The sequence below is a fragment of the Macaca nemestrina genome, chromosome 6 (genome assembly GCF_043159975.1).
Source record: "Macaca nemestrina isolate mMacNem1 chromosome 6, mMacNem.hap1, whole genome shotgun sequence".
NCBI classification, from domain to species: Eukaryota; Metazoa; Chordata; class Mammalia; order Primates; family Cercopithecidae; genus Macaca; species Macaca nemestrina.
Window position 1 is genome coordinate 23,607,741 of NC_092130.1, and position 19,674 is coordinate 23,627,414.

At 38.1% G+C, this 19,674-nt stretch overlaps 1 protein-coding gene and 1 long non-coding RNA gene across 11 annotated transcripts in view; one reads left to right on the plus strand and one right to left on the minus strand.

The window, feature by feature from the left end:
• Positions 1-16,572, plus strand: part of LOC139363725 (uncharacterized) — a 38,431-nt gene extending 21,859 nt beyond the window's left edge. Inside the window, exon 3 of the long non-coding RNA XR_011624543.1 lies at positions 16,423-16,572. This is a non-coding gene — a long non-coding RNA (uncharacterized lncRNA). The remainder of the gene's footprint in view (positions 1-16,422) is intronic.
• Positions 16,573-18,376: 1,804 nt separating this feature from the next.
• LOC105482381 (sarcoglycan delta) overlaps positions 18,377-19,674 on the minus strand; it is a 1,038,167-nt gene continuing 1,036,869 nt past the window's right edge. For all 10 annotated transcript variants that reach the window (XM_011742435.3, XM_024792975.2, XM_071098159.1 and 7 more), the window contains one exon: positions 18,377-18,603. In XM_011742435.3, the coding sequence (XP_011740737.1) occupies positions 18,430-18,603 (174 nt within the window). In that variant the 3' untranslated portion in view covers positions 18,377-18,429. The remainder of the gene's footprint in view (positions 18,604-19,674) is intronic.

Sequence of the window (19,674 nt, forward strand, 5' to 3'; positions counted from 1 at the left end):
GAGTGGTGCACATGGTGCACCCCCCCTCACATGGTGAGGGGGGCTGAGTGTCACAGTGTGCCAGCTAAGGACTTTTTTCTTCTCTTTCCCTTTCTTTTCTCTCCTTTTTCTTTTCTTTCTCTTTTTTTTTCTTTTGCTTCCTCTTTCTTTTCTTTTTGAGACAGGGTTTCACTCTGTCACCCAGGTTGGAGTGCAGTGGCACAGTCACAGCTCACTGCAGCCTCAATCTTCTGGGCTCAAATGATCTTCCCATCTCAGCCTCCCAAGTCAGTTCACTGCTTTCTTCCTCTTCTTATAAAGCCACCAATTCTCCTTTCATAATAACTTATTAATTATTAATCCATTTATGAGGCCAGAACCCTCGTGATCCAATCATCTCTCAAAGGCCCTTCCTCTCAGTAATATCATGTTGGGGAATATATTTCTTTTTTTTATTTTACTCTTTTAAAAATCTTAGTCTTGTTTTATGACTCAGGGGAATAAATCTCAACATGAGTTTTGAAAGGAACAAATATTCAAACCATAGCAATAGGTAAGGAGAAAGGCATGAGGAAATGTTGGTGTTAGAAACTTATCTTTGTGACTGAGGAGTTGGGGAGTGGGCCCTCTTTGGTTTCTCTAAGACACTGTTTTTGTAGCTATCAGAATCATAATAGAACTGTCAGAAGGAATAACATTAACTATGCAAATTGTAAAACATATGTCAGAGATCTGTCTGGGTTGCCAGGCAATCAGCAAATTTTTCTCAAAATGGAAAATAAAAGCCAAAGAAGCATGAGTGTTTTCATTTGTCTATTATTTATGGATAACATTTTATGTTTCCCTGAGTTATGTGGATGTCATGGGGACGGGGTGGGTGCCTTATCCAGATGGGTTCTGTAAGGAAATAGGATGGGTAAGTAGATACTGAGGAGGCCACCAACAGAGTCTACTACAACCCGAATTTGGGACTAGATTGTGTCAAAATGGAGACATGGACATTGGAAAACCTTCTAGGAGGTCAGTGGTGAGTTTAGAGAACCATATTATATTAGAGGTTGGGACAATGATTAGATTGGAGGATATCTTTAAGTGTGCAAATGGTGAAAAAGTAAACATAGACTATGATTTTAAGAATTTGGGTGGTGAGCCCAGACATGGTGTCTCATGCCTGTAATGCCAGCACTTTGGGAGGCCAGGGTAGGCGGATTGCTTGAGCCCAGGAGTTCAAGACCAGCCTGGGCAACATAGTGAAATCCCCTCTCTACAAAAAATACAAAAATTACTCGGGTGTGATGGTGCATGCTTGTGGTTCCAGTTACTTGAGAGGCCAAGGAGGGGATGACTTGAGCTTGGCAGGCAGTGGTTGCAGTGAGTGGTGATTGTTCCACTGCTTTCCAGCTCTGAGTGACAGAGCAAGACCCTGTTAAAAAAAAAAAAAAAAAAAGGTCGGTGGCTTTCTTGAGGTGGGCAGGATTGAGAGAATACTTTTGGGTCTGTGTGTATTACAAAGGACCTTTCCTAAAAATAGGAAAGATCTGACAATTTTGGTAGGTCCAATGTGGTAAGATTCAGGAGAAGGAAATAAAAAAGGGAATGAAGAGAAGGAATGTTTCCTTCCTCAAGGAAGAGAGCAAACTCTTCACACTGTGCTAAAGAAAACTGCATTTAAACACTGAGTGGGGATGGTTGAAGGTGTCAGGAGTCCAGGTTATTGAGATCAGAACTTGAAGGCATTCTATAGGAGGGAATGTGGTCTTAAACACTGGTCTAGGTTAGACACAGGTTGATATGGTTTGGCTGTGTCCCACCCAAATCTCATTTTGAATTGTAGTTCCCATAATCCCCACATGTGGTGGGTGGGACCCTGTGGGAAGTAACTGAATCATGGGGAAGGTTACCATCATGCTGTTCTCATGATAGTGAGTTCTCATGAGATCTGATGGTTTTATAGGGGGCTTTTCTTCCTTTTGCTTGGCACTTCTCCTTGCTGCCACCATCTGAAGAAGGACATGTTTACTTCTCCTTCTGCCATGATTGTAAGTTTCCTGAAGCCTCCTTAGTCCTATGGAATAGTGAGTCAATTAAACCTCTTGCCTTTATAAGTTACCCAGTCATGGGTATTTCTTAATAGCAGTGTAAGAATGGACTAATACACAGGTCTAGCTGACAACATAACCAATACCTTTCCTCAATGTCTGTATCCATTACTCTGTGTTAAGTCTTTCCTCTTACGGGGCATCATTTGGTTGGAGAATATCCATTTGACTGGAGGAGAACAATTTTAAAAACATGAGCTAGTTGGGCCAGATTATAGTGTATCAGTTACTTAGCTTTTAGAGTAGAGAAGGACCCCTCTGGTAACTGTCTGGGCTGTATGGTAACTGAACTGGAGAAGGGGTTGATTATAGAATTTTGGGGACCTTTGGTAGATTATCTGTGAAGGGATCTTGGAGAGAGGAGCAAGATCGGTTAGATTTTGGAGGGGAGGTAGGTTATCAAGTGTAGAAATCATGGAAAGGTGGATTCCATGGAAATGAAAAGAATGGAAAGGATGGATTCAAGATGTACTCATCTGTATGAAACCATTTGTAATTAGAATTGCAAGGTTTAACTTGACAAAACAAACCTGGAATATTGAGACAGGAGGAGTAATTGTGGGAGTTTGAGGAATGAAAGTGAATGAAAGGTAACAGTGGTCAGAAAGGATGTCCAAGACCTGACTACATCAGTTATTACAGTCACAATTCATAGGCAGCTATCCATTTCCAGTTGTGGTTAATTTTTCTTTGGTTTCTCTTCATGTCTCTTAAAAGGGGGAAGGGTTGGGCCCTTTCTCACCTAGCCCTTGCCTGAAATCCAGTAGGGGAGCTAAGCTCCTACCACCTTGTTGCCCAAACTAAGCTTAGATGTGTGGCTTGTCCTTTGATGTCAAATCTGTAGTGGAGCTTTGTAGCCATCACAGAGGCCAGCAGAACATTTTCAAAGGTTTTTTTCTTCTGTGGAATAGAAGGAGAAGCAACCTTAAATCCCCAGGTATCCTCTGTGTTCAGAAGTCTTTTCAAATTTGACTCGTTGGTAGACTTGAATAAAAGAACTGAAAATTACAAATTAAATAATTTTTAAAGTTAAGGTTAAAAATGGCTTTTGTTCATCCATTTTATAAAATTAATGGTGATAAACTAACTCTACTTAGAAAAACAGAAGTAAACGGCCTGATTCATATTAATGCCATCATTTAAAATGATCAGTGATCTTTATCCTTAAATATATATATATATTTGTTAACATAACTTACAAGGTTCTGAATGTTTGTTTTCCCCCAAATTTGTATGTTGAAATCTAAGCCCCAATGTGGTAGTGGTAGGAGGTAGTGCCTTTGAGAAATGATTAAGTTATGTGGGTAGAGCCTTCATGAATGGGATTAGTGCTCTCATAAGTAGGACCACAGAGAAATCATTTGCTCTCTTTCTGCCATGGGAGGATACAATAAGTTGTCAGCCTGCTACCTGGATATGGCCCTCACCAGAACATGACCCTGATCTGTGACTTTCAGCCTCCAGAACTGTGAGAAATAAATTTGTGTTGCTTTTAAGCCACCTGTTCTTCGGTACTTTATTACAGGATATCAAACTGATTAACCATAAATGTAATTATCTTTCATGTAATTCTAGGTATTTTAAACCTATTTAAACATGACATTTTTCCATGATTTCCAAAATTAATATTTATTTCATTGATTAGGTATACTATAATTTGTTTACCTATTGTTCCTGTTTTTGCGAAAAAAGGAAAATTCCAATTTTTTTATACTATGGTAAACAATTTTAGGTTTATGAATTTTTCTTCACGAGGATCATTTGTAGGGTAAATTATGTGCCACTAATTCCATTTTGTAGAAAAATAAAAGATACTAGTCTTTTTTGAAAAAGTTTTATTATACAAATATTATAAACACAAAAATGATAAGAAATACCTACAATATCACCATCCAATTAAATCAACTTGCTTCATCTTTCAGTTTCCCTAGCAGTCTTGACTCATGTGTATATATCACTTTTACATATTTAACATCAAATTTTGCCATTTTGAAATTAAATCCTCACAAACCTTTATAAAGGCAGCTTAATATTCCATAAATTTAAAATAACTGTAATCTAGTTGGCCTTCTCCTTTGTCTGGTTAGGAAGCATTGCTAATTTTTCCCATCTTTAAATTCTGCTACAGTGCACATGGCTGCTACTAACAACATTTTCCTATTTAAATACTGTTGCCTGGATGAATTTTGAAAATAGGTTTACTAGGTGAGGTAGTATAAACATTTTTATGACTATTTAAAAATACTGACCAGTTACTTTCTGAAAGAATATACCAGTGCCCATTGCATCAGTGTGCGAATGTTTGTCTTACTGCATTTTGACGGGAAAGGTAGACAACTTCAAATAATGGGAGGAACTATTTTGAAGTTAACACTAAGCTCTGCCATTTGCTAGTAGAATTACTTCAGGCAAGTTTCTTAATTTCTTTGAGCATGATTTCTCTAAGACTGGGAAAATGCTGCCTACCTTATAGAGTTCTTTTCAGGACTAAACGTGTAGTATAAAACAATTTTATTACATTGCCCTTCATAAAGTCACTATTTAAACAGTCTTGATAGGTTAAGGAAAAACAAGTCACTTTAATCCTATTGTTTTTTTCTGCAAGGGTATGACCATGGTTTCACCACATTTATTTGATAGATTTAACCACATTTTATTTAGTAGAGTCGAAGTTGGGTTTTTTACCATTTGTAAAATCACATTGCATCTTAAAATCAAGCAAATATTTAATGTGGTAGTGTTCCTTTGTTTTTCTTGAAAAGTGTTATTAATTGTGCTATCTTCCAGTGTTCTAGAATGGAAACAATGTACATTTTCACTTGTGTGCATTATGTGCTTATCTGTTTTGTTCATGTATTTATTGACATCTTGATGGTTTAATAAGAATTAATTTGCATTAACTCATCAAAGTTCATAAATTCTAACCTTTTCTCCTATTTACTTGATGATTATTATTTAAAGTTCTCTTATTTGTGAGAGTGGGACAGGTGATGAAAGAACTTAAGAATTGCATATGGGCTGGGTGTCATGGCTCATGACTGTAATCCCAGCACTTTGGGACGCAGAAGCAGGCAAATCACCTGAAATCAGCGGTCCAAGACCAGTCTGGCCAACATAGTGAAACCTTATCTCTACTAAAAATATAAAAGTTTAGCCATGCGTGGTGGTGCACGCCCGTAATTTCAGCTACTCACTCGAGAGGCTGAGGCTTGACAGTTGCTTGAACCTGGGAGGTGGAGGTTGCATTGAGCCAAGATCTTGCCATTGCACTACAGCCTGGGTGACAGAGGCAGACCCCGTCTCAAAAAAAAAGAAAAAAAAAAAAAGAAAAGGAATTGTATATGTGTGAATGTGACAGTTTTTCCTTTTTGAGATTTTCCTTGTCATTCTTCCACAGATCCTAAGTAGGTTGTTATTCCGTGGTCTATTATTTTGTCTTTTATTCACAGCTCATACTATGTTGTAAGTGATCATTTCAGGTCCTTGTTTACTTCATTAGGCTCTGAGATATGTATTCAGGAGTAAAGAGTGTGTTATTTATTTAGAAGGGAATAGGCATTCAATAGATGCCAGATGAAAAAACATATTTGACTCTGGTCCACTGGACCACCAAGGAAACTGCAGAATGGTTTTCCTAATAACAATCAAGTAATCACTACCTCTTCCCTTGGTTTGTAATGGTGTTCCAGCTATCAGCTTCCCTGGAGAACTATGTTCTCCTGGATCACTACTTATTTCACACTTGCAACGGTTTGTTTCTTTGTAAGATTGACCATTTGTAAGCTGAGTACAGAGACCACCATCTTGTTCTTGCTCTCTGTCTTGGAATGTTTAAGAGTAAGCGGTAGATTGAACTGATAAATTGATAGGTGATGAATTCTTATATTCACTTGAGTCTATTTCTGGGTTTTCTGGTCTGTTCAATTCAACCATTTCAGTTTACATGCCTGGCACTCTCTAGGTTTGAGTGAGAAAATAGTGAGGAAACCGTGCATTTGTTCTTGAGCCATATTCTAGTAGGCTAAACAGAAGAATGAATAGGTTGTTTCAGTACAATGTCAACCGTGATAGAACTTGCCCTCTATCATGGTTGTCCAGTGTGCCCTGAAAGTACAGGGGAAGTTTTATTAAGAGAACAAGTCAGAGAAGCTTTCTTGAAGGAAGATATCTCAGCAAAATCTTGGAAAGTGAGCAGGGGAAAGCCAAGCAAAGAAAGTTGAACGGTATTTTCCAGGTAGGAAAATAATACCAAATGCAATTGATCTGTGTGTCTGATGTGGAAATGTTATTATCTTCATTACTGCTATTTTGTAATTTTTAGACAGTCTGTTAGATTTTTGTAATTTTAATGATTTTTCTTAGAGAATATGTTTACCTTTTTTTTCTCTTTTATTTTGCCTGGTAAATTTTAGAATTATTTTGTTTACTTCCCAGAAAATTTCTGTTGAGATGTAAAAGTATTGGCATTTTGTTAAATGTGTAAATCAACTTAAAGGAAAACAAGACAATCTTTATCAATTTTAGTCTATGCAGTTGAGAGTTGGTCTCTTTATTTAATATTTATGTCTCTCAAATTTTAAAAATTTTTTCTGGCATAGGTTATAGCAGATCAATTATGGCATTTTTTTCATGTTAATTTATGAACATATATAAGTATGCCATGTACATTATATATGTAATGTTATTTATGTCAGAAAAGGTATATTTTTGTAGAATTTCCTAAACAAAAATTATTTCACTTTTGCTTAAGAAACAAGCACTCATTTTTACTAATTTTACTAATTTTTACCAATTTTTGTTATGGTTAATTTTTCAAAATTGTACATTTCATCAAGGTTTTCTATTTTTCTTACAAGGAATTATGTTGCTATAACACATTTTTATTTTATATGTTATTAAACATATTTTAACATTTTAAACCATTTATCAGCATTTTTTTAGATTTTTAGTTTTAATTTTTCATGATATAAAATCTAGAATCACTTATTCCATCTTAGTTTTGTTGATTTTTGTTCTTTTCTTGATTGTTCTGGAATCTTAGTTGAATGCTTTATTTATTCATTTCTTTATTGACAAGTTTAAACGCTCTTATTATGTCAAAGACTGCTTTGGCTAAATTTCATCATTTGTAGCATTTTTAACGGTTATTCTTTAAATAGGCTTCTTTCTTTCTCAAATCACCAGTTAGGGAAGTGTTTTTAAATTCCTGGGATTTTAAGTAAATATAAAATATATTGTCTGTTTTTACTTTCAGAGAATATAGTCTGCAAAGTTTAATGTTTTCATTTTGAGATGATATTTATTTCATTTATAATATCATTGACAATGAGAAGTTTCTTTCTTTCCTGCCATGTGTAGAGAGGTGTTTGTGTGTCTGTTTATGAGTTAATTTTTTGCTTTGCCAATCTGTAAGTTATCAGATGGAGAGCAGTTAAAAATTTTCCCTTACAATTAAATTTGTCAAGTTTCTTCTGTTTACTTTTCAAAGCTTTGGATGTTTGTTTTTGGTTACTTGCCTGCTCAGTACAGTGGTTTAATCATGTATAATCAATAAGACAGAGCATTTTATCATTATAAATGTGTTAATCTGAACATCTCCTATACTTTTTGCCATAGTGTCTACTTTAAAGTATTGATTTTCCTTTAACTTTAATAGGTTAATTTTTTGCACCAAATGTTTTTAAATGCAATGTTTGACTTCATCTTCTAACAGTTTAAAATCTATTATGTACTCTTATAATTTCTACCCTTGATTTAATATCTATTATCCTAAATTTAGCTGTTCCAAATGCTTACTTCCTATTAAAATATAATATAATTTGGAAGGTTCTATTCTCACATTTTATGCACCCATTTTAGATTCTAGTATGAGTTATCTGGAAAAGTCTCACAAGTGTTTTTTAAAATTTATGTTTAATTATTTCTGCCAGAGAGTCTTAAAGGCTCATCTATCGTCTGTCCATTGATGGGTCATAATGGTCTTTCTTGAAGGGGGCTGTATATTGAGCCTCAGCTGCAAGAGTTTGGTGTTACTGAGAGTAATTAACATTTCACATTCACAAATTAAAATTACCCTATCATAGGACTCAACACATTGTTCACAAGTTTTTTGAAATGCACTTTGCTTATTCCTTTACACTCTGATTCCTATTCCGGCCCCCACTCTACCCTGGGTTCCTCTCTTAGGGTAAAGTGAGCCACATAATCTTATATCTCTTTTAAAGGGGTAAAGATGAGAAGAAATCTCAAAGTTGCTGATTTATACCTATTTGCTACTTTTTAAACCTTCCTTCCTTGGAAGACAAGGCATAGAGCTTTTTTTTTTTTTTTAGCTTCCTGGTATTTTATCTGCTTTCTAATTTTGTTTCAAAATGATGTCAATACATTTAACATGTCAGTAACAGCCTTTCTGTCTCTCATTAGAGTTTATCTTTTTAGCTAAGATTCAGTGGTTTTTCTCACCAAGTCTCTTGAATTGTGATTTCATTACCTTTGATTTAGATTTTCTTTCTTTTCTTTTCTTTTCTTTTCTTTTCTTTTTTTGGTAAATTTTCCCCAAAGAGAAGCCAGGTAATAAAATTACTGCATCTTTGGAAATAAATTGTGCTCTGCCTGGGAATAATATTTTTATCATATCCTTTTACCTTGGGAGTTCTGTAATGTTGCTTCAGTGATATTTGGAGTCAGGACGTAAATTAATAAGATGTAGCCTTAGACGAAAATCCAGTTGGGAAAAGACATTGGTTCTGTCACATGTTAGATATGTAAAATTTGTTTTAGATAGTCTAGATGAGGAAATTACCTATCTACCTTATAAGGTTGTGAAGATCAATTTAGATATATATTTGATTCTATATAAACTTTAAGAATGTATATAAGCATTTCTGGGGTCCCAGTTAGATAGGTAAATGGGTAAATCATAGTACAATGTAGGGTTATACAAGAAGTTAGAACAAATGAGGGAATCAAGGAAGAATGACGAGGGCCATGGAGAGAAGATGATATGTGGATGAGATCATGAAGGATGATATCCTTGGGTGGGTGGTGCTAGATGGGAATAAATTCTAGGCAGATTCTAGCATGTCCACTGACTTGTCATTGTGGAAGACCAGGAGAGATGAGATGCTCAAAATGAAGAATTAATTGTGGTGAGTGGATCCAAGTGGTTCTGCCATGATGCCTTCTCTCATCGATTGTCTCACCTATGGCCCCATCTAGGGGAACACGAGGGATGAGCACCTGACTCAAAGACAGCTTATTTGTAGGCTAGCCAGGAGCACTAAAGTAGCCTGGTTGTAAAGGTTTTACCTAATAGGAACCAATCTGGCTTGCTTCTTCAAAGACAGAGAAGGGAGCAGTGGAGAGGGCAGTGGTAAACTGTGGCCAGAGAAGCCTATGTAGGTCATTAGAAAAGAAATTGAGGATGGCTGTTCCCTTGACATGCTCCAAATCCTGGGGACTCCCAAATTCCAGGCCATGTTTTACCTTATAGTAAGCTCTCCTTTCATAAGGCAACTGGTGTGAGTTTCTTCCCGAGAGCCAAAATGGCTTACCCAACTGATCAAAGGGATATGGAAGAGATGTTAATCTGAAAATTTAATTCTGAGGTAGAGTCAATAGGAGTGACTGATTTATTAACTGTGAGAGAGGTATTCCCTAAAGAAGTGGACAAGGGTGCTTTCCTTCTTACCAATCATTATTTTTATTAATATATTTTACAAGACTGTGGTCGAAATAATATTAAATACAAATTTTTTATACAGAAAGTGTAATAAAGTTAAAATAGTTCCTTGTAATTCATAGCATTATTGCAATGCTTACAAAATTTTTGCATAGAGTGTGCAAGGATTGATGTTATTCAAAACAAAACTAAAAAGCTCTTCTTACATCACACCCCAAACCAGAGAAAAACCAAACCAAAAATAACCCAAAGGCTGAACTCAATTGCTTTATGGGAATGGGGTTTCTTTTTCAAAATCTCCAAGCAAATGGGACTTCTATGACCTCACCATTTCTGTTAAGAACATCAGAATCTGGCTTCTTCAGAAGTGCATCTAGCCAGCATAATGATGGATAGCTTCTGCCTTTTCCTTCTAAAACACGAATTCCTTAAGAAGTATGTCTCAGCTTCTTCATAGCCTCAAAAAAGGAGAAACCCGACTAGGGGAGGTGGTCGATCCATGAAAATCTTTATTCCCTCCCTCACGGAAAGCCTAGATTACAATTAAGTTAATTTTGTGTTCGCTAAATTTAGATGTAGCAACACTTCCTGTTACTTTTCTAGAATCTTGCATCTCTTCCAGAGAGCCAGATTTTTGGCTCTGCTGAGGTTAGTCCTATGAGACCTGTTAATGGTATCTATTCCTGGCTTGCCATTTGGATGTCTAAACTATTAAATAGGAAATCCTTGACTGACTGACTGTAGAGTCTTTTTCATTTTTGACTCATCCCTTTACTAAGGTTTTGCCGGGGGGGAGGGGGTGGTTGAGTCAGACAAGCACTGGCACTGGGGCTGAGTCTTTTGGGTATGGTGAGGAGCTCTATCCACAATCCTCCCAGAGGACCAGATATGTGTTGTGGAAAAAGCACATCAGAGCGGGATGGACCGCAGCCTCTTTGCTGCTGGAGCCCTCTAAGCTCTGGGTGAAGGCAGGTTGACAGCAGGGCTTTAACAAGGGCATTCTGGTTTCTAATCTTCAAAATGACTTTGTCTTTTAACTCTTACAGATCAAACCCTGATCCCTTTGCTTAGAAGATGAAAGCATTCCAAAGAAACCAAGCTGTAAGGAACTTCAGATGCATTCATTTTCTCCTTTCCTAGTAGAAACGCCACCAACTCATTGCTGAATCTAGGATGCCAGTGTAAAATATACAGGTTCAAAGTTAAAGAGTGCCACTTTAAAAATAAGAATTGGCAAATGAGTCTCATTTCCAACTCAGATAAATTGGTAGTGACGGCCTGAGTGCTCTGGGGAGGCTAATTCTGCACCTGGGAAGGGTATGGCCCGTTAATGATGGCTGCCAAGGTGTGAGGCCAAAGCCATTACGGAACCAGAGTGATCAGCTCAGCTCTGACATTGTATGGCTAATGCAGACAGTGAATCCTGGTCGTTCTTTCTTATAGGGAAACAGAGACAGTGATAGAAATGAGCTTCCATTTGATCCCTTCCTTGAGTTTTACCACAAGTAAAGGTAGAGAAGAATACTGACCAAATAGTTTCAAAGATCAAAAGTAAGATATGTGTCTTTTGAAGGGAAGTATAAAGGAAAGAGATGTATGTGTGCAGAAATGCTGCCTTGTTTAGCCACACCCACAGGTAATTGAGTATTACAGTTGTCTCCTAAATGTGAGGCTAACAACCCAGGTATTTTCCTATCTTTTTTTTTTAAGCTTGACTAAAGCATACACAGATCAAATTAATTTGTTGTTGTTGTTCTAGATTCTATTATTCAGGCAGGCTTTCTATATTTCCCCTTGGGTATCTATACTTTAGTATAGATGCTGTCACTGTGAGAGACTACAGAAAGGAGGGAAATAGCAGTTCTATAGCTTCATCTACCAAAGAAGATCTAGTTTAAAACCTAGTAGGGGACATGTCCCAACAACTTGAAAATTAGTTTGACATGTGGTGACTTTATGGCATAGGGGTCAGGAGTTAAACCTACATTCCAGCTCTGCCATTTTCTAGGTAGTGGCTTTGGGCAAGTTTCTTAGCCACTGTAAGCCTCAGTTTTCACATCTGAATATTGGAACTATATTAGAACCCAACTCAGGATTGTTTTGAGGATGAAATAGAAGAATGTATGTAAAATGTTTAGCACAGTGCCTAGCAATAGCTCCATGAATAATAAATATTCTTTAAACTGAAGAAGAGAATGCAACTCTTCCCATGTCTTAGGGTAGGCTTCAGATCCAGGACAATCTCTTATATTTTGCAAGATTTTGTGGGGTGGTTCTTTTTGGGGAGAAGTTTCATAGATTGGCTCAGATTGTCAAAAGAATCCATGGCCCCCCAAAATGTTAGAACCCCATGAATTAGATGAATATGGGAACTAAAGAAACACTGTCTTCCTTGTTGACAAGTATCATCTTCCTGCCCTCAGACAATCCTTTGGCTACAGTGTTCCCATGGAACCTAATAGACCAGTATGGAGTATCTCATTTTATGAAATTCTGAGCTATCTCTGTTTTTTTTTTTTTTTTTTTTTTTTTTTTTTGAGGCGGAGTCTCGCTCTGTCGCCCAGGCTGGAGTGCAGTGGCCGGATCTCGGCTCACTGCAAGCTCCGCCTCCCGGATTTACGCCATTCTCCTGCCTCAGCCTCCTGAGTAGCTGGGACTACAGGCGCCCGCCACCTCGCCCGGCTAGTTTTTTGTATTTTTTAGTAGAGACGGGGTTTCACTGTGTTAGCCAGGATGGTCTCGATCTCCTGACCTCGTGATCCGCCCGTCTCGGCCTCCCAAAGTGCTGGGATTACAGGCTTGAGCCACCGCGCCCGGCCGAAATTCTGAGCTATCTCTGATTTCACCAAAAAACCCCAAATGTAGAAGTAGAATGTGAAGACATTGGAAGGTGAGGGACTATTAGACAACTCTAAGCATGTGGGGTATATTTTAGATTAAGCAGATGTTTTCTCTTCTCCCAACGAATTCGGCCTCATATTTGTGTTATTAAGCTGACCTTAGCTAATGTTCAGTGATGAAGCCAAATTCACTCACCTACTAGTGAGGCTGTCCACATACTTAATGAGGCATTTGGAACCCCACCCTGGCTTCCTATTGCAACAGGTGGATTTAGACACTAAACATGCATCTCGTTTACAGTGACTGTTTCTTTGTTCTATTCCACCTGCAAATCTCAAAATGGGTTATGATATTACTGCTTGCTGGGCTGAAGTTGAGAAGCAGCAGTGAGCACTGTTGTTGGAAGGTTTGAGACTGTTTATTGATGGATTTGATAGCATCATTAGTACTGTATTATGACATCACACTATTGCATCAAGGGCTCGTGACATTCTTGCTCTTTCTCAAATAAGGATGCTAATTTCCTCCTATTCTGTCAATATCTACAAAAGGAAGGTAGGCGGAGAACCAAAGAAAACAGCATGTATGAGCATGAGTTGCCCCAAAAAGGTTATTTTCTTTTACATGTGTGCTCTAACAATACTCAAAAGGAGGACCTCCAACAAGTAATTATTTTCCCTTTGCCATTCAGACCTGCCTTGAGAAATTTCAAGGACTCCATTATGAAGAAAGCTTTTAAGAACCATAGAAATCACACTGCTTTTGAAAGTGCGAACGCGTGTGGTGTGCTGTGCTGGCTGAAGCAGCAGGCTTCAGACTGCTTTATCTCTTATCAGTGATTTGGCTTTGTGCATGAGAAATTCAGAGGCAACTGTAAAATTTTAAATTCCGATTACTGCAAAGAAAGAGATGCATCTGACATCCCAATGCCGTGGCTTTGACTATTTTAATGGAAATATGTTGGAACTAGGGGAACGGTCCACCAAGGAGATAGTGATGAAAGACCACAAGAGAGACATTTTATCTTTGAGATAAAAGGCCTGTTTTCGAAGGTTGTTTCTTATAACTTTTTCCCAACCTGCTACTAGGGCACCATGCAAATGTATCATTCCAGGAGCTGTTTCCTTATCCTTTTTGTGCCTAAGATTTCTTGGGACAGGGGGAAGAGGGAGAACTGGTCTTGTTTAATGAAATTTTTGACCTTTTATAGAGCCTTGAAAAATCAGTATCAGGTGCTGGAATGGATCTATTTACCTTTTTGGTCCAAACCTCATACTACCTTTGGCCTGAAATAAAGCAGGATACTCTGATCTAGCTGCTGCTTATGGCAGTGTTGCCAATTTAATTTTATTTCAGCTGTTTCCAAATAAAAGGCTAAGGTGATTCCCTTAAGTGACTTTGATTAGGGTCTGGTAAATGGGGGATTTTTTTTACATTTAAAAAAAATCCTTCCTCCCCACCATGCTACTCATACTTCTAAAGAATCATCCATAGCTGATACTTTTTTTTTTTAAACAATATTGAGTATGAAGCCCTGGATGAGCAAAAGTGATGCTGACCAAAGGGATAAATGTCTGATAGGAACCTGACTTACCACACGGAAGCAGAGATGTCAGAATATGTCTTTTCAAATTTTTTTTTTTTGCATTCCTTCTGCACCAGAGAAGGAAGACCCAGATTCTTAGAAATAAAGCCAAACTGGCATTCATCTTGTTTCTCACAGCATCAGCTTGATAAAAAGAATTTTACTGTATTTTTTTGTCCCCATGTATTTTAAGTTGCTTTTTCCAATACTTCCAATTATTTATTGGTCCCACTAACTCTTCAAGCCTGGTGTGGCTGTAGGAACAGTACACACAGTGGCAGTGTTGATAACTGAAGTGATGTGGGCTAAAAAGATATGTTAAGTCAAAACTATTCTCCGGAGGACCATGGAATGGGCATTCCTCTGGACTATGGGAGGGTGAGGTGGAAAACTTTATAAGAATATAGACAGCAAAAGAGCCTGCAAGAAAGAGATTCTAAGTTTAAACCACAGGGTCCCCTACTTCACTTCTCATTACAAAATGATGCTGACCTACAGAACCTGGTATGGTCTATCTATAAGGGTCTTGGAGGATCATAACTTTCCTTTTTCACTGAGCTTCCACTAATCCCATCCTCCCTGTTCCCAGGAATCCTCTGAGCCTGTGTTTCTCTGGCAGGTGGATCACTTACTTCCACATGTCTTGGAAGGCAGGCTTTCCACATGTAACATAAGGAAGGGTTTCCTTCCTGAAAGACTTTGTCAAGTAACTATATTCCCAAGCTTACACAGAAATGTAAGTGTACTCACTGCTGTTTGGAAATGTGCTTTCTTTCCTGCTATATCCAATGCATACCATAAAATCCTCTAGGTCGGGGTCAGGAAGCTTTGTCTGTAAAGGACTAAATAGCAAGTAATCTGTGATTTGTGGGATACATAGTCTCTGACACAACTACTCCATCCTGCTGCTGTAGTGTAAAATCAGAAAACAGGTAAATGAATGTATGTGGCTATGTGTCAATAAAACTTTATTTACAGGAAAAGGTGGTGAGTCAGATTTGGTTTCCAGGTCATAGTTTGCCGACCTCTGCTCTAGGGTCAAACCTCAAGCAAACTTTGGTCTATGGTTGCTGGATATGTGATGAAAATTATCCAAAGAGAAAATGACCTAAAGGATGTTCAAAGCCAGTTGAAGTTTATAACATCTATCCCTTGGGTAACATAACAATTATAAAGCCACATGTCAAGCTTTTACCTAGGTAGATGTCACTATAAGGGCTTTTGAAAACCTCTGTGATACTTGAATAGTTTCCCAAGACTTCTATGACTTCTTGAACAGATATCAAATAAAAGTAAATGTTGAACATATTTGGAAATCAGGTTTTAATTTGTAAAAATCTTCTGAACAATATTAACATACTAGAACTTCTAGTATATTGAAGATTCATTTGGACTCTTTGTTATGATACCAGCTGTTTAATATACCCAAAGGTACGATTGTCTAGAAAATATCATATATAAAGATTAGAAAGAATCTCATTTTTTAAAAAGTAGGCATTAGTAGATTTTAATGTAAAAGCTTCCCCCCCAACCCGCCCAAAAATTCAGGTAAAATTTTTTCTCATGACCATGGACAAATATTCTAGTTTGAGGGTGTTGGGATAAAAAGATGTTCATTGAGAAACTTATGCATTTTACTACCAATTTCTGAAATCTGAACAAAATGCATAATTTAACCCATATCAAATTTCCTGCTTATTACTTTGTATATTGTGGTCACTTAGCATAAATGAAAAATAGAATTTTATATCTGTTCCCAACAGGTACTTGATTTATATTGTTGATTGCTCTTATTTTTATTCTATTTGTGATCTCACTACCCTTAGGATTAAATTTTGCATGTGGGATCACACCAGTCTCTTTTATTGGCATAAAACTTTTGATGCTAAGCTCATTCTTTCACGTGGTAATTAGAACAAAATCTAAGGAAAAAGGTTCTGGGAACTTTTTGCTTTTTTGTCATCTAAAGATAATGAACTTGAGAAGGCAAAATGCAAAGACAGTCCACTTTAAAAAAAAATCACCTGTCTTAACCTATCTAGCCACAAATGACTTTGTAGCTATTATTGTTCATCTGAATGATATGGGATAGGTGCTCCTAGTAGCCAAGGAGGGCGTTTCCCGGCTTGGAAAAACCCTGTATTGATACATACAGATTCTGGCAGCATGGCCCTATGGGGAATATTAATTATACTGATCCAGAGTAATCTGATGTCTTTTATGGTTTTCCTTTTTAGACCTTAGTGCTACAAACCAACCTGTCACTGGGTCTCACCCCTAAGAGTGACCAGCCCAACTCTTCTGCATGAGATATTGAACAAGAGTGCTTGGAGTGAGTTTGGGGTCTGGACACCAGCAGCATCACTGGCCAGGCTGGGACCCACGCTGCTGTCCCCCACCATCTACTTCTAAGTGACTAAGCAACACACAGCTTGCTTTTACATCCCATGTGTGCAAATCTCAGCCTGATGCTTGAGTGTCATCTCAAAAAATATCAAATCTTTTATTTCTCTCCTATCACAAAACTTCCCTTGCTTGTAAAGTAAGAAAAAGTAAAACCTTGTTGAGGGAAAAGAAAAATCCAAATGCCACCCAGGCCTACAAATACTACTTCATTTAGGCTTGCGGGGCCACTGCTTTCCAAATGGCATCCAGGACTGTCTAAGCTAGTGATGAGTTCATTCTGCGCCCTTTGAAGTCCACATCTGCCAGCCATTTGGCTTGTCTATTGGCTTTTAAGATGTCCAGTCGTAACTAAATCATTCCCCTCCAATTACCCAAAATAAATGATAGGTAACAAGATAAATAAGATGTGCTTCTCCTTGCTGAGTGCATTGACTTAAGGCATAGGCACATTTCCCCCTCTTTGAACAGAGATGGTGTAATCCCCTGTCCCAGCACAAGAGCTGGCCAGGGTGACCCTGGAGCATGATGATGAAGGTGGGGTGATGAGAGGTAGCTGATGGCGGGAATGAGGGTGCTGCTTCCACATACACGGAAGCAGGTACTGCTGGGCCCCAGGGGACACAGTGATTCTAATAAAGACACTCAGTTTGTATTATCTTTCAGTGAGCAATTCTGGTGGCATGTAGTGCTTCTTAGAGAAAACATAATAGTGTATTTAGGAATATGAATATACCAGCACTGAAAAAATATATAAGAAGATCAAAGTCAGAGTTTGTGCATGCCTTTAAAAATAAAGGGCATGTTTTGACATTACCCACCAATCCCAAGAAATATAGTAAACATAATTAGGTTCCTTATGCTACTCTTAATTAGACTTCCAGGCTGCTTTTGGGGTAGGAGTTCTGCTCTTAGGGATTTTGATTGACCTGACCGTTGTGGGTTGAAATCTTTTGGTTAAAGTCAGAAGGGAGAACAGAACAGCTTTTAAGCCATTTTTCCTTTAAACAGAGACATATCACCCATTTGTTCATTGCCCGTCAGGCCATTGAGTAGCTTCCAGCTGACTGAGGAGCAGCTGTTATCTTATTTTGTGCTGATTTACAGCTCCTAATTTGACTGTGGGAGAATCTGTGAGTTTGGAGGGAGCAAGATAGCAGAAGTTGGGTGAGCAGTTCAAAATTTTGCTGAAATACATCCTCATTCATTCAACTACAAAAACCCCAATAGGTTTGGTAGCCAAGGTAGGCCAGCCATTTTGAGTTCCTATGGCTGACTTCTACAGCATTGCCGGTCCCTAGCTTGAAGAGGGGGAAGTTAGCCAGCCTTACTAAAGCTAAAGCAGGAAATCAAATGCCTATTTTTGATATATAAAGGTCTCAGAGCTTGAGTGCAACTTTGAGATTCCCGCCATCACTCCCTCGTAATGACACTAAAGGAGAAGATCTGCTACTTGAACATCTAGATGAAGTTTCTGTCAGTGTCCAATACGCTGTGTGATTCTGAATAGTCTGGGGAATGCTGGGACAGATGTGTGTTTAGATTTTTGTCACACAGGTGGTGGGGATGGGATGGAAAATGACAGTGGATATCACAGGGTCACCCATGGTTCCTTTTGTACTGAAACCTCATTTTATACAGAGGATATATATATTTATTTATATATATTTATATATATTTATATCCACCCACACAAACACACTCAAGCACGCACACACGCGTACACACACACAAAAGGTCTTTGATAGGCTTTCTGTGTTCTAGTAAAAATAGCTGGCAGCCAGTGTCTAAAGCCAAAAAAGGCCTTTATGCTGCCGACAATGTCCACTATGGATAGTCTTTCAGAGGCAGACACTTGTGTTTATCTGACAAGTGGACCCAGCTCCTGCCTGAGACAGGAATAATCTCCCATTGGCGCAGACGCAGATCTCGAAGACCTTCTGCCTCGCTCCTGTAGGCGTGTAGGATCCGTGAGGCAGTCTAGGTAGTCTAATTTTCGCAGCATCTAACTTAATCTAAAGAGAGAGAATAGGAAGGAAAGCATCGGTCAGAGACCGTCATCTCTTCTCTTGACATTCAGAAACAACAGATGTTCAATTCAACTGAAATCTAATGAGCACCTACTGTGTTGATTATCTTTGGTACTGGAGATTTGGATACTAACAAGACGGAAAGTTTCTACGTTCACAGAAGCTTAGATTCCAGCAAGATAATACTGCATTGGTCTATGTTAGCATTTTGCAAAAAAAAGTCATACAGAATGTGAATAGAGTCCTAGAGTCACATAACTGTGAAAATGTGACATTTAACAATTTTCTTTACTATGGGACTTCTCAGATCCTACTATGACTGTGTGCAAGGTGAGTGCTCAAGAAGAGAATAGAGTATGTAACATTTTCCAACTTTTAAATGCTAGTGAGCCTTTCTGCTTTTTCTTTTTCTTTTTCTAACAATTTATGGGGCTGATGGTCTATAGAATATACTCTGAGGAAAACATGCCTATAAAAATAAGCAGTGGTGGAAGGTGCCATTAGATTTATGATTATAACTGATTCCTCCAGAGTTCAAATTCTGATAGCTATAAACTGCATATGTGAAGTAGCCACTATTTTTATATGTGTGTGGTTTGCAGTTTGTGGCTGCTTGAAGAGGCAGTTGTGATAATTGAATGCTCTATCTCTTCTAAAACAAAACAGCAAATGCCATACCAATCCAGAGGGGGACTTTCATATCCATGGAGTGGATATACAGAAGCAGGTAGAGACTGATAACCTCTCATTGAATAGTCAGGTGGAATAGCATTTTTCTTAAACAGATTTTTTACTCTATGACTAAATAGCAAAGTCCACTTACAAACACTTTGAAGGCATTTTTATTTTTATTTTTAAATGTTTATTCTATTTTTTTTGAGACTGAGTCTTGCTCTGTCGCCCAGGCTGGAATGCAGTGGCATGATCTCAGCTCACTGCAAGCTCCGCCTCCCGGGTTCACGCCATTCTCTTGCCTCAGCCTCCCGAGTAGCTGGGACTACAGGCACCTGCCACCATGCCTGGCTAATTTTTTGTATTTTTTAAGTAGAGACGGGG